Source organism: Anarhichas minor, unplaced genomic scaffold (assembly GCF_050575085.1).
Source record: "Anarhichas minor isolate MPS153535 unplaced genomic scaffold, ASM5057508v1 ptg000041l, whole genome shotgun sequence".
NCBI lineage: Eukaryota > Metazoa > Chordata > Actinopteri > Perciformes > Anarhichadidae > Anarhichas > Anarhichas minor.
In genome coordinates, this window is record NW_027466487.1 from 6,018,159 (window position 1) to 6,033,638 (window position 15,480).

The following is a 15,480-nucleotide window of genomic DNA, read 5'->3' on the forward strand; positions in this document are numbered from 1 at the left end:
CATTCAATATACATGAGCCATTTTTTCATCATAGTGGTACATGAATGAATGGATTAGGCCGGTCCTTGCACAGTAGTCCACCTACGTTGTCAGGCACACCCAAATGGATAGAGGATCTCGAAATTGTGCATTTCCCTAATGGTTGGCTGAATGGATAAATAAGAATGTGATTCTGCCAGCCATAACCAGGTCATGTGGGTTAACCACAAGTGGCTGTGGGTTTTGGCTGTTGTGGTGAAGGTGCAAGAAGGAGGGGGGGGGGGGGGGGGGTGTGGTCCCATATCCTCAAGATGTTTGAGGGAGTCTTCTGCAGGCCCCCATCCAAAATGCAGTCTACCAATCAGTCTTTTCTGTTCCGCTCTTTTTCATCTGCTCCTTCGATGTCCAATTAACAATATCCAGACCAGTGCATTCTGGTAGTGCGAGTGGGTTAACCGATTGTGCCTGTGGATTATTTTTGCTGCCGTGGTGAAGACGGAAGGCAGAGAGGAAACAGTTTGGAGCGCGGTGAAAAGCAGTTGTTCCGATACAGTGTGAAGCATGCTGGAAATTTAAATGTTGCAACAGTGCTTTTGCAGTTTTAAAGTCAGATGTTTTCATAACGTCACAAATTCCACACTCCACACATGGTGCAGATAGCAAACAATATTGTTTACCACTGCATTCGTACTAATGTTCTTCAGCAAAACACTGGATTCTCTGTAGGATTTCTAATGCAGACAAATACTGAATAATGCCTTCTTTGTTTATGCTTCTTTACAGGTTTTGGTAGCTCTCATGGTGTAACACACAGCCCAGTCAGTAACCAACAGGAACCAGTTCAGTCCCTGCAATGGCTTGTGTTGTAAAATGGTCATTTTAAAGAAGAAATAATGAAAACACGGACACACAAAGAATCGGTATGAACAAGGCCTACATATATTTTTTTCATTGAGATCAGGGATTGTGTACCTGCCTAATGTAGCCACATGTGGGAATGTGGCTAAATCATAATTAGTTCAACATGTGATAGTATTAAAATAACCAAGATGACTAAGATGCAATTTATTTATTTGGTTGTGACGTTGCACGTTTATATCTCCTCTGCTTACGATTCCTTCCTCTTCTCTGTGGCCTTCTTACAATTATGGCCTGTTCTTCTTTTCACCTCCCTCACACATTTTATCCTCCACTTGTTGTCTTTTCTACATTCCAATTTGAATTAAACAAACTTCACAAACAGACTTCTCTTGGGGTCTTGTATTAACTCTATTTACCCTCCATTCAACACATCTCTTAATTATCTCTGTATTTCTCCTTATACCTGTAACTCTTCATCATTTTAACATGTAAGGCTTTCTAATCCTGTCCATATCTTCCTCCTTTGCTGGACTTTGGGTTTGCAGATGCCCATGCGCAGTGGGCGACGGCGGGGGGCGAGTGAGGAGAGAAGGGGCAGACGCCCGCACACCAGCCCCACTCGCCCTGAACGCAACGATAGACAGACGGTTAGCGCACCTCTTTTTCCTTTTTTTTTTCTTCCTTGTCGTGGTTTTGGCCATACGGTTATGTGTGTGCATGCAAGTACAAGAGTCATGAGCAATAAAAAATACTGTCCCTGTGTATAGTATTGTTTGTGTGTGTGAGAGCATGTGTGTGTGCTGTCAGTGCATGAGTCATCAGTATGATTGCCACAGACATACCCTTGCAGTGTCAGTATTGTTTGATAGTGTGTTTTACAATACTGCGCTTTGAAATCTTTCATGTTTAGTGTTTGACATCGATGGTGTGTGTGTGTGTGTGTGTGTGTGTCTCTGTGTGCATGCATGCATGCAAGTGTGGCTTTGTTCTCAAAACAGTCATAGGCCTATTAGGGATTCAAAAGCATCACTACAGAATTAAAAGTCTTGTGTTGTTTTAGCAAAGAGGTGCTGGTGAGGAATTGGCTGGAAATCGCTTCAGTCGCAGATCACAAGGGCATGATTCATCAGAGAGTGAGGGGGAGGAACTTGTGTCTCCTCCAAAGAGGCAGAAAGTTCAGGTTTGTGAAAATGCAACCTGTTATATAAAGACTAATTACAAAGCTTTGATTTTGCTAAATCATCCAAAAAGGCACTGTCTAAGCTATTCAGAGTTTTATCCAACAATATAACCACATTCACAAAATTTACATTTTTACCTCATCCAGAAATGCTCTTATTTTTTTGTCAGGAATCGGCCTCAACCCCAAACCCTCCAACATCAACACACTCGACTGACAGCTCGGCTCCTTCCACTGTCCCACCTCCAACCTCAGTTGCCAGCCAATCCCGTGAGAGTGACAACGAAGATGGCCAATCCCAGGGCAGTAGGAGTTCAGTTGTAGGGAGCCTGGCCAATAGTAGCAGTAGTCTGAGCAGTGGGCGGGATATAGACCAGGACAATCGCTCCTCGTCCCCAAGTCTCTCCGCTTCCCCTTTAGGTAGCCTGGACTCTGATTCCGATGGCCCCGACTCACCAAAGCAAGGAGAGAGGGAACGAGAGAAAGGCAAGGAGGGAGGAGCGGGGAAGGTGGCGGGAGACGACAGGAGAGCACAACGAGAGGGGAGAGGGGAAGAGTCCTGTGGAGATGGAGAAAAGCGGGATATGGACGCACGAATTGAAGACTGTCCGTCTCTTAAGCCCTCCTCCACTCCCTGCTCTTCCTCTGGTCCGACCCCCTCTCTCCGTGGAGCAGGGGACACATCAAATGACAGCAATAGCGGGAGGAAGTCCTATTTCTCCCTGGACTCCAAATCGATGTGTAAAGTTGAGTACGGTGGACCGACAGGCGTCGATGGTGCACTTAGTGGCAGCCGAATGAATTCCAAAGCCAGCACGCAGTGTGTGACCAAGACCACTATCTCCGGAGGGGATTTTTCCCACAACAGCCCCAACATTCCCCACTCTTTACCCCCTCCTCTTCCTCCTCCACCTGCACTGAAGCCCCTGGAGCTCGGGGGACAAAACCAGCCTGCCGAGGTTAAGATAGAAAGAGACAAAATAGAAAAGGCAGACAAACTCCTGGACAAGGCTCAGTCTACTCCCCCTTCTCTGTTGCCACAGACTGGCCCCCAGCAGCAGTCCCAGTCCCAGACCCAACCCTCCACCCACCCTCACCACTACGGCTCCACCAGCTGGCAGGGTGGCACAGCAACCGGTTGCCAGGGGAGCTGGGGATACACCCGTTACCCTGGCAACCACCACCCACACCAACCACAGCACCAGCCCCCTGTGCAGCAGCAGCAACTTCCTTCTGTTTACAACCCTCCATCCTCTCGCCACTCCTCCTCCCACCCCTCTTACCTCCCCCATCCTCACCCCCACCCCCACAGGGAGTACCTTCCCAGGTACGCTGGAGGGGGAGGGGACAGAGAGAGGGGGGCTGCAGGAGAGAGGGAGAGGGGAGTGAGGGGGGAGTGCGTGGGGAGGGAGATCAACAGAGAGTTCTCTGCTCCCATTGGCAACAGCAGCAACAATAGTAGCGGAAGTAATAGTAATACTCCCTGTGGTGGGATGGGTGGGTCCAACAGCATCCAAGGCAGGGAGTTTGGGGTTCTGCCAGTGGGTCAGAACCGGGATTTCCAAGGTTCTGGGAGGGATGGACCTAACTTGGGTACTGAAAGAAGAGACTTTGGTCCAGGTTTCAGAGACAGGGAGCGAGAAAGGGAACGGGATGCAGGGAGGGAGTTTCCTCTGCCAAACCAAAACCAGAGTAGAGACTTTGGCCCCAACGGAACTGGAGGGGGGCATCCCAGAGACAAAGATGGAGGCAGATGGGGTGAGTTTGGGGGTCAGACAAGAGAGGTTGTAGGCAACAGTAACCCAAACAACAACTCCATTCCCCAGGGAAACCCCCCAAGTTCAACCGGCGGGCTACCTGCAACCCCCATGCTGAACCGAGACCCACCTGCGTCACCCCAAAGCAACCCAAGTCACCCTTCCCACTCTTCCCTGCCCCCACTGCCCCACCCACATCCCCCAAACCCATCCAGCCGAGACTTCCCTCCTACCATAGACCAGGCACAAACCCCTCCCTCTGGAGCAGACCACTTTCACAGAGAGTATCCTCCCACAGGAGGAAAAGACTTTCCTGCTGGTGCTCCTCCTTCTACTGGCACAAATCGAGAGTACCTCAGCCCCCCTCGGGTGACTCCAAACTTGGGAAGAGAGTATTCAGGGCCTGTAGGAACCCATCACCCCCACCCACCTCACCCCCACTACCAGTCTGGGTCCAGAGAAAGAGAGAGAGACTCAAACCTGCGAGATTCTGCTTTGTACCAAAACCGTGGAGGGCCAAATCAGCCTCCTGCACTGTCTCCTTCCTCCTCTTCCAGCCATCATGGACACCTTCCGAACGCTCCATATGCCCCACCACCACCTCAGCCTCCTCTACCCCCACCTCAGGCCTCGCACACCCAGCCACCTCCATCAGGTATGGCACCCAATGTACGTCCCCCACACTATCAGTCCTCCACCCAGACTCCTCCAACACCTCTGTCTCCATTACCCAGCCCATCCACAAATCAGATGGGAGGCTTCTCATCTTTTCCCCCTGGCTCCTCATCTGGACCCAACATGCCCCTTCCTGGGCCAGGTGTGTCACCTGGATGTCGTCCCTCCCCTTTCCATGGTACTTTGAACAGCCACCCTCCCTTCAGTGGAACGTACCACTCCAATGGGAGTGGCAGTAACATGGCCAACAGCAATAGCAACAGTAGCGCAACCAATAGCAGCAATACAAACTCGCAATCACTCTCGCCTCAAAATGTCTCAAAAGGACCTCCACCTCTTAGTAACTCAGCCAACAACAACAACAGCATTTTGACCGCTGCCTCCAGTTCTTCACTCCCTGGTGGAGACGGACATTTGGATTTGGGCCTACCTCCCACACCTGTTATCAAAGAAGAACCAATAGAAGAAAGGGAAGAGACTGAAAGCCCACCACCGGTGTTGAGAAGCCCCTCTCCTGAGCCCAAACCTGTAGATATTCCCATCCACGCCAGCCAATCAGCAAGGTAATGTCAAAACATCATCATCCTCCGATTTGAGATTGTCAATGTGTCACTCTGTTCAGTCCCTCTGTATGCTATCAGATGTAAATAACAGTAACGGTGATTCTGACTCCTGGTGGGTGTAATGATATTTTACTCTGCTGTGTCACTTGTGTCCAGGTTTCACAAGGTCCTCGACCGTGGCAGCGGGAATTCCTGCGCCCGCAGTGATGTCCTCTTTGTCCCGTTGGACGGCTCCAAACTGTGGAAGAAGAGGAATGAGGTGATCGAAAGGGCCCGCAGGGAGGTCGAGCAACGGGCCAGAGACCTCAGAGAAAAAGAGAGGGAACGGGAGAGGGAGCGTGAGCGTGAGAGGGAACTGGATCGACATCTACAGGTGTGCACTTTTAAGAGTGATAATTATGCAACTTGTCAAATTTAATGGATTTGATGTAGATTAAATTGGTCATTTTAACTGGAAGGGAGTAAAGCAGATCAGGGCAGGTGTGATTTACTGTCTTTTACTGTTTTCTCTGCAGCAGCAGAAGGACATCAACGCCGCTGGAGGGGGTCGCCAGGGCTCCTCTCTCTTCTTCCCCTCCTCGTCTTCTATCATCCTCGACCCTTCATCCTCTGGCAACTCTATCTCCCACCCTCCCCCTCACGCCCAGCATCATCACTCACACCCACATGCTCACCTCGCTCAAGCCCACCATCTCCACCCATCCCTCGCTCACTCCATCCCACACTCCCTCCTTCTGCCATCAATGGGTGGGGCATCAACAGTCGTTGGCCCTCAGGGATCCCTGGGAATAGGTTTAGGAGGTCCATATCTAGGCCCTGACACCCCAGCGCTGAGAACCCTGAGCGAGTATGCTCGCCCTCATGCTATGTCTCCACTTGGGGCAGCAAGTCGTGCCCAGGCACACCATGCGCAAATTCACCATGGCCATCCCCACGTCCACCCCTCATTCTTCCTTCCTCAGTTCCAGAATCATGCTTTAGGCCACCCGCATCACCTGCCAACTGATGCAGCTACAGCTGCAGCCATCTTGGGTTTTCTGTATGGTGGCAGCCTTGAGGGGGGTCCAGGTGTTGGAGGCCACGCTGGAATGGCAGGAGGCCCAATACATGGAGGGATTGGGGGTGCAGGGTTCGGAGGAGTTGGCTTTCCTCATGCAGTGGCTGCACATCGAGAGCGGATGAAGCAAGGATTTGAATTTAAGAGTGATGAGCGGATTTACCAACATGGGGCCCTACATGATCACGCTGCTCTTGCCCTTGCTCACTCTCATTCTCATGCCCATGCCCATGCTCACGCCCATGCTCATGCTCATGCCAATGCCAATGCCCATGCCCAAGCACACGCACACGCACATGCACATGCACATGCACACACACATGCACACTCCCTGCTACTTGGAGGAGGTGCAGCAGGAGCTAATGAGGTGGCACTCTATGGCACTCCTCCTCCCACTGGCCCCCCGCACCTCCAGAGCCCGACTCTGGCCCCATTAACCCGACCTCCCAACCCTCCTGCCCCTCAGTCCCTGTCCAATCCACCCCCTTCATCTCTCCTAACACCCTCTCTTCCCTCTCACCCATCATCTGCACCACCGACTGCCCCCCCAGCCCCAGCAGGCCCTGCTGCTCCTCCGCCAGCTCCTCCTCCACCTGCTCCGCCAACGTCCAATGCCTCCTCACTTCATCACCCGGTCCCCCAGTCTTCTTTTCCCAGCTCCCTGTCCTCTCATCTGCCACCAGCCACTGCTCCAGCCGCTCCCCCTGAGACCTACCCCACTCCCACTCGCTCTCCTGCCCCCTATGAGCGGGACAGGAGTGGGGAAAGAGAACGGGAGAGGGAGAGAGACCGAGCAGCTTTGCCGGCATTTGGGGACAGAGAGCGAGAAAGAGAAAGGGAGAGGGAGAGAGAAAGAGAAAGGAGAGGAAGTGGTGGAAATGGAGGAGGAGGAAGTGGAGGAAGTGGAGGAGGAACGGGAGGAAATGGAGGTGGAGGAGAGAATCTGGGGCGTCTTCAGATGTTAAACGTGACACCTCATCATCACCAGCATTCACACATCCACTCACACCTTCACCTGCACCAGCAAGACACAGGTACTAACCACTTCTGATACAAATGCTCCTACTATCAGTATCAACCGCCTTGAGATTACCCAGATGTGTTACTATGAACAGATTTTGTAGTCAAAAAATAATTGTTGGCACATGCAAGGTTTGCATACTAAAAAAAGGGAAGGATGAGGCTTGCGATATTCTATTACCATAGACCACCATTAAAAAAACAAATCGAAGAGCCAGGAGCCACACCGTTGTAGTGGATGACACATTCCTTCTTTAGGATGGGTGTTGTAGTTTGTATGGATTCAATCCTACATGCACCATGCTGCAGTGTATGCTGGATTGACACACTAGATGTGTCTTAATCCATTGGCTGAAAATAGTCCCAAAATAGTCCAAAAATAGTCCCAAAATAGTCCCAAACAAATAGTCCCAAACAAATGCGCTATTTACACCTGTAACTACAATGCTGCTACAGCAGTTTTAGGAGATTACTGAGCTTTTTTAATAAAATAATTAAACAGTAGGCTTGGGGTTGTTTTCCAAAGACAGGACAGGGAAGTGATGATTTTGGTCCATTTGTTGGAATTGTAGACGGTAAGAAAAACAAAGCCAGCCTTATCCTTTAACTTCAATGTGAATCATTTTATATTCGTGTAGTTAATCATTAAACACAGGTTTTCTTTGATTTCAAGTGATATTGGGTCATAGTTTCCTCTTAGTCATCTGACTCATTTGTTCAAATGTTGCAAGCTTTAAAGTTCAAAGTCCCTCAAGAGTTTTTAGTTTACTCAGATCTCAGTTTAGTAACACCAATCAGCAGAAAATGTATGACAAACAAGAGAAGACTTTTGTCTCTTGAAAGAATTCATGTTGAAAGTCAAATAAAAACCTGCTTATTAATATTTGGGGTGGCACGGAGGGGTAATGGTTATGATGGTTCCTTACAGTAAGAGGGTTCATGTATTGAACTTGTGTGGAGTTTGCATGTTCTCCCCATGTCAGCGTGGGTTTTCTCCTGGGCCTCCGGCTTCCTCCCAGTCCAAAGACATGCAGTTTAGGTTATTTAGGTTAATTGATGACTCTAAATTGCCCGTTGGTGTGAATGTGAGCGTGAATGGTTGTCTACCCTATGGCCCAATTCCAATCTGGTTCCTACAACCTCTCCCTACTCACTTCCACTCGCCATATAAAGTGCCATCCCAAACCAGTTAGCGGGGAGTGGAAGTGGGTTATAAAACTCTCAAAGAGTGAGTCTACATCGATACTGATTTAACCAGCTGCCCCTACTGACCACGTGCAACGCCAATTTGTGTTCGTCATGGAACACACTCCCTACAGATGATTCAGTGCGACTACCCGTACAAACATTTACTCACAAGCTGCTCAAACTAAGATAGACATTTCATATTGTCATACTGTCATACAGCATTTCTACACACTATACAATCATAGACACTGTATTCAGCCTTATTATTTACACTGTTGTAATACATTGTAGTTTAATGCACATATTTTCTACATACTTATTTGTTATTTTTATACTTTCTATACGTTTATGTATATATGCTATTTTAGAATTGGAGCAACTGCAACGTAACCCAGTTTTTGTCTGATATTCATTTATCTCTTCCTTGCTGGAGAGAGGGAAGTTTGTCCTGTAACTTGCAGCTGTATTTATGCCTACGACTTAAAAACAGTGCTTCATTCAGCTGTGAGTGTGAGTACAAACATCGTTCGCTCCGTCACGGAGCGGGAAGATGTTGGGACCGGATTGGAATTAGGCTAATGTTTCAGCTCTGTGATTGCCTGGCGACCTGTCCAGGGTGTACCCCGCCTCTCGCTCAATGTCAGCCCGGGATCGGCTCCAGCCCCCCGCCACCCTGTAAAGGATAAGCTGTAACAGATAATTGATGGATGGAAATTAATATTTGCATTTCACATTTACACTTTAGCAAAAGCCATTAAGTTTACTGACTCTGCACTGCCTCCAGAATCCAGATGTCTTTGACTTTATTCGATTGTCTCAGCTGCTCATTGTGTTCCCACCAATCAGACATCTCTTAAATGTAGCATAATGTATTAATGTTAATGTGTTACATGCTGTGTGCATTATCTTTGTTTTGAATTCATAATTTGACTCTTATTAAATATCTCCTGTATTTCCTATTACATCACTGGCATCCAGCGACGGGCGGGGTACACCCCCTGATGGACCCGTTGGCGTCGGGGTCTCCTTTGACACGCCTCCCTTACCCAGGAGCCACACTAGGCACCCCCATCCTGGCTCACCCCCTCACTGACAGCGAGGTGCTCCGCCAACAGCTGTTCGGTGAGGAGAAGGCTCCTCGTCCATGTACTTGTTCAGTTTTTCTCTCTTAAAAACTCCACAGTGCTGAAAGATTATGAAGAGACTTTTTGAATATGATGACGATGATTGACCTCGGGGCCCTTTCGGCTCCATTATTTCTCCATTTTCCTTTCGTATCCCCACCTGCTCCTCCTCTTTCCTCTTCCTCCTTTTTTTTATTTTTATTTTTTACAGGTGCTCCTTTCCGTGACCTGCCCCAGCAGTCCTCCCTCACTGGTCCAATGTCGGCAGCTCATCAGCTCCAGGCCATGCAGCAGGCCCAGAGCGCAGAGCTGCAGATCCAGAGACTGGCCCTGGAACAACAGTGGATCCATCACCATCACCACCACTCCCTCACCCAGGACGAGTATTACAGGTACGGAGGCTGTGTGTGTGTGTGTGTGTGTGTGTGTGTGTGTGTGTGTGTGTGTGTGTGTGTGTGTGTGTGTGTGTGTGTGTGTGTGTGTGTGTGTGTGTGTGTGTGTGTGTGGGTGGGTGGGTGGGTGTGTGTGTGTGTGTCTCCATTGGTTGGGCCTCTGTTAATGCAGCAGAGACTGACGATATTCTGTTTTAATTGCCGATTCATGTTTCGATTATTTTTTCTAATAATTGATAATGTGTTTCAATAACATGTCAAGGTGTTGTCTTCACTTTGCTCAAACAACAGTGCAAAGTCCAAATATGTATATTAACTATGATACAAGAAAAAGAAAAGCAGAAAATCTTCAAATTTAAGAAGCTGGAACCAGAACAAGAAAATGACTTGAACAATTAATCATTTCTAAAGCTCACCAAGTTGATGCAATTCATTGGCTACACTCTTTCCCTCTGCCCATTGTGAATCTACTTGGAACAATGGCTTTCATGGATGGGAGAGAAATTTCTTAAAATAACCAAACTCGACCTGACATACGACAATGGCCTAAATTTGACACAAGACCTGGTACTTTTTTGGGACATGTCAGGTATCAGAAATCTTCATGTCTGGTTTACATTTTGATAAACTTTGAACAAGCCTTAATCAGTGGTTGAGTCTACAAACAGCACAAATTAAAACCACTGCTACTGTTGTTGTTTTTGCACAAACTGTGGATTAGTTTGTTACAATTAACCTGTAAAAGTCAGCTTGGCTGTGTGACTTGGGGTGTTTGAAAAATGTTTTTTTACCTCTGTGCATATTTAAGTCCTGAGAAATGCAATCTATGGATTCAAATAAACCTTTTAAAATGTATCCCCAAAATAGCCATTATTTTGGGAGTAAATGCTGCAATTATCTGAGATGAAATTGAACCCTAACCTTAGCTGTGACTTTTTACTTCAAACTGCACTCTAACATGGTTTCTCCTTTGACCTTTTAGTCACCTGAAGAAAGAAAGTGACAAAACCCTGTGAGGGAGGGGCACGACAAAGAGCAGCATGGAGGAAAAACGAGGGAGAATGTGTGCAAAATGAAACGCAAAAGAAAAGCACTGAAAACAACGAAGGAACGAAGACTCTAAATGAAAGCTGGACTAATGGACGGGGAATCCATTGAAGAAAACTAGAAGATTTTTGAAGGATTAACAAAAGAGAGAGAGGCGGGCGTGAAAACGTTGCACACAGTCCCTGCTAACTGCACCACATTGAAGATCCAGACTCCGGCGCTTCCCTGCATAATGTTCTCAAACTCCAGTCCTGTTTTGTATCGTGCTCTGTACAGTATATTAGATGGAGGGGGCAATAGTGAAGTACAGTATGTGTAAAATACTTGATGCCAGAAGGAATGTGTACATGAGTCTCTTTTATGTCATTGCATGTAGCTAGGCGCTTATTCTGAACTGGTGGAACTTTTGGTTCTATTTTTAGTAATTACCCCCTCTTTTGTACCTGAGGGGCGTTCTATATGCATGAGACCAGCAATTTAGTGTTATGTTATGTTTATTATCAATAGTATTGTTATTATGATTAATGTTGTCTGTTTGTTGATAATGATATAATTATATATACAGTACATATTATTTGTATTATTTTTTTACATTTTCATGGTATGGCAGTCGGTTTTTATTTTTATTTTTTATTTTCAATTTACCTTGTGAAACAAGATGCAAATGAAGGCAAAAAAATCTGGAAATAAATTATAATCTTTTTTTGCTAGTCTCTGGCGTATTCATGCGTGCGCTATTTCCCCCTCACATACATTCAGACTAGTTGCCGCGTCTTTGTTTTATACAAGTCATTCATGCACAAAGCATATCAAATTCCTGACTCTCCTCCCCTCCCCCCTCTCTCTCTCTCTTTCGGACTCCCCCCCCCCCCCCTCTTTCTCTCCGTCCCTCCCTCTCTTGGTTGAGTGTAGCTAATAGGAGACACATGGGATGAGTGTGAGACATGGGAGTTGAGGCGCTCCAGTGAACACCAGCCACCCTGTAGAGCGAGCATTCCTCACTGCACAGTAAAAATGAAAAGAAAAGAAAAAAAATATATATATATAAAGAGAGAAATGAAAAAGGAGAAAGAAAGGAGGAGCTGCGAGAGTGTGATTTACTGCTGAAGGCTCAGGGCTGTGTGTGTTCTCACCGTGTCCGGCTGGAGGAATCTCCTTCAAAAGGACACGGATCACTGAACACGGCCTTCATGTTGCAAGACAGAACCACTGCTGGCTCGCAGATTTGTAGATCTGGCTAGACAACTTTTACAAAATACATGTTTTGTTGTAACGATGCACTTCATTTTAATAGTCTTAAAGTAGTCTTACATGGATCTCCAGATGCCTAAAGTCTACATCCCTTTTCTTTATTTTCGCAATAAAATCTCTTCGTACTGATTGATTGATAGCCTTATCTGTAAGAACGATCTAAGTCAGGAGAGTGACATTGGATATATATATATATATATATATATATATATATATATATACTGGATAGGGCATGTGTGTGAGTTGGTATGTAGGTTGTGTGTCATTTAAAGTCACCTTGAATAAGTGTGTCAACATAATGTAAAGTATCCTCTAGCAGGACAAATCTGATTTTCCCCTCTGGTGGCATCACATCTGGGGGATATTCTTAGCACTTCATCAGTCCTCTCTCAGGGCGGATAAGGATGTTATGATAGGTGTGGATGAAAGATGTTTGAACGCTGCATTTCATATCAACCTGGAGTTATTACTACAGCCTCTTCTAGCAATTTAGGATGTCAAATAAAGGTTATTCTTAGCAGCTCTTCTTTTCAAATCTGGGACAATTGTTTGCAAATAATTCTTATTCTTTCATATTGCCCTACTTTTAGTACTACATATGAACGGTTTAGTGCATCAGGATAATGCACAGTGTCAGGTTGAGACTGCTGAGTGCATCCCTGTGCTTTATGAAATTATCTGTAATTACATGTATTGTCACTGATGACAGACCGCAGTGTGGTAGCAGCGAGACTGCAAATACTACAAATGATTTGTGAGCACTTTAGTTTCATGTGATACAAATGTGTGTGGAACAAACAAACAAGGCCACAGATCAACATCCTCCTTACTCTCGTGCTCTCATCTAATTAGAGCCAGGTTTATATCTACCGTGTAAAGGTTTAAATTGCTTAATTATAACCGAAGAAGAGGTCATAAATACAAAACAGGTGAATGTGAAGCTGGTTCTACGTACAATGAGCTCTAACTATCCCCTGTGCCATTTTCCAAAGAAAGCATTCGTATACAGACGTTCATGCAAAAAGTAAAAACAATTGACACACCAACTTCCAAATGTTTTCACAGACTATGTAAAGCTACACTATCATAGATCTTATGTTTGGGTTTGATCCTTGAACTTTGTACTTTATGCAAACAGTGACTGATTTGGTGAAGTCCCTGTCCCACAGCTCCCTCCAGCAAAAATATCTTCCTTTTTTTATCTGTTTTGCCCGAGAGGCACAGTTTTAACACACTTTGCAATTGTATCTGCTCCTAAATCATCTTTCTCCTCCTGCTGGAGCTGTCATACTTCATTAAGTTTATCTAATGACCTCTGTAATGCGCCGGTCCACTGTCTCTCTGCCTGGGCCCTGCTACTCTGCTTCTCTTGAGGTCCATTTTTTGTCACTACACTCCTGTTAGGACTGTAATCTCCAATTTTACTGTTACATTAGAGCTCCTCTGTTGGTCCCATTTAATTAGATACAGAAGTATTTATATGGTCAATGAAACATCTGATTGAGCAACATCTCGTTCATCTGCAGCCAGCAGCATCCAGACAACCTGCAAAGTGGCACAAGTGCTAACTGAGCACAGAGTCTGTTGCCTGTTTCACCTCCTCTCACCTGTACAATGAGTCTCTTCTGACCTCTTCCTCACTCCCCTCCAGCCTGGAGAAGAAGATCCCACAGGATCCTCTCAAAGCGTTGCTGAGCATTTCATAAGTGGTTGTAGACAACATGCGGGTGACTTGAGGTCTCTGCCTCATTCCACCACACAGGGAGTTTGCTAGCATCTTTAACATCTCAGCAACCAGCTTCAAGATCACAACGGGTCCAGTTAAGGCCTGGAAATGGAGAGCTTTCACTGTCAATGGAAATTACATTACGTTAGTGGACCCCGTTTAAAACAGTCCATGATTTGATCAACAAAATAGATGAATGTGCTGTGGGTCGAGGAACAGGGTTGAAACGAATAGGTCTACGAGGATCCTGGCTACCTGTTTATTAAACCACAGCTGTTTGACACAAAGAGGTGATGACAGTTGGAGAAGCATTCATGGTGTCTGTTTCATACTCATCTATCTCGTGTGAAAGGCCCCCCTTTGGTTTTACTGGAGCTATGTTTTTCCCGTGGGAGTTTTTCTTGTCTTCTCTGGGCATTCAAGGTACAATGTAAGCTATAGTCTTTCCAACATTTTTTTATCTTCATATATCTAAAACTAAACTTCTATGATTTCTTTAACCTGCCCAGTACATGCTGGGAGATGCCCCAGACCTCCATGACAGGAATAAGGAATAAGCATGTGTAGAAATGGATGGGTGTGTGTATGCAGTGGTTTTGTACTACAACATTTTTCATTAATATGAAAAGAAAGAGAAATTAGACAGCTGGTTTGTTAAGTGTTGTTAAGCTCACTTTAATAGAAATAGAAAACAGTGTGTTGGAATAAAAAACAACCACATCACTGTGGTGATCATTGATTATTGTAAAGCTTCTGTTGGACCAAACACAATGTTGGGTTTAAGGCGGACACATATTTTAAGGACATGGTTTGTGTTAAGGATGACAGCAACACATATAAAGAAGTGGAAAGAAGGATTTTGATGCTGATATATTTATTCTCAATGGGTCCGAATGAGGACTATTTCATTCATATTGTGCACATTCACAGCTGTGATTCAATCAATCACAGGGTCAAGATTTGAAACACGGCTTGCATTAAAACCCCTGAGGTGACAAAACCATGTGATGTTTTTATATATTTATAGTATCCAGAATGATAAAAACCAATCAATCCCACAGGTTTGTTGTTACCAGTCACAGGTGTGTTGGAATAGAGATGATCAACTGAGAGCTACGAAACAAAATGGCAAAATAAACCACCAATTCTTGAAGACGGCAGGATGTTTTCCGCAAATATATTTGTTTCCTCCGATACCTGAAACATTGCGTACCCATTAAGAGGGAACAAAGAGCGAGGGAGCCCTTTGGCCACTGAGCTAATGGGAAACACATTGCTCTTTTTGGAGATTCAATGTAAAACCTGCTGATAATGTCTGAAACAGTCTAACGAACAGCAGAGAAGATTTAAAATGATACAAAAAGGTTTGTTTCCACTGTAAGGACACTAGTTACACCTGTAAGTGATGTTGTATAACTTGTCCATATAATCAGTGGCAACATCTGTGTTCAGAGCAACACTTTGAGCAGAGCCCCATCACATAATTCATCTTTATTTTAATCCACATGATCAATCAAGATGATATTGTGCCATGGTTTTAATTGCCTGCTCAGCACACTTGTAGGAAGTGGTTTACTGCACAGAGCGCCTGAATGTACATGAGAGCTCTCAGAATAACCTCTCTCCAATAAGTGAGTGTACCCTGGAATAATATTCCAGT

General features: G+C 45.8%; 1 protein-coding gene across 1 annotated transcript; it reads left to right on the forward strand.

Annotated features, from left to right (window-relative positions):
* The first annotated feature begins 811 nt into the window (after positions 1 to 811).
* Positions 812 to 10,812, forward strand: atn1 (atrophin 1). Its single transcript, XM_076109456.1, has 9 exons — positions 812 to 899; positions 1,386 to 1,487; positions 1,901 to 2,020; positions 2,191 to 5,015; positions 5,172 to 5,388; positions 5,531 to 7,106; positions 9,259 to 9,426; positions 9,616 to 9,796; positions 10,779 to 10,812. Exons 1-9 carry the CDS (start codon positions 873 to 875, stop codon positions 10,810 to 10,812), a joined length of 5,250 nt encoding a protein of 1,749 aa, XP_075965571.1. The 5' UTR covers positions 812 to 872.
* Positions 10,813 to 15,480: the final 4,668 nt, after the last annotated feature.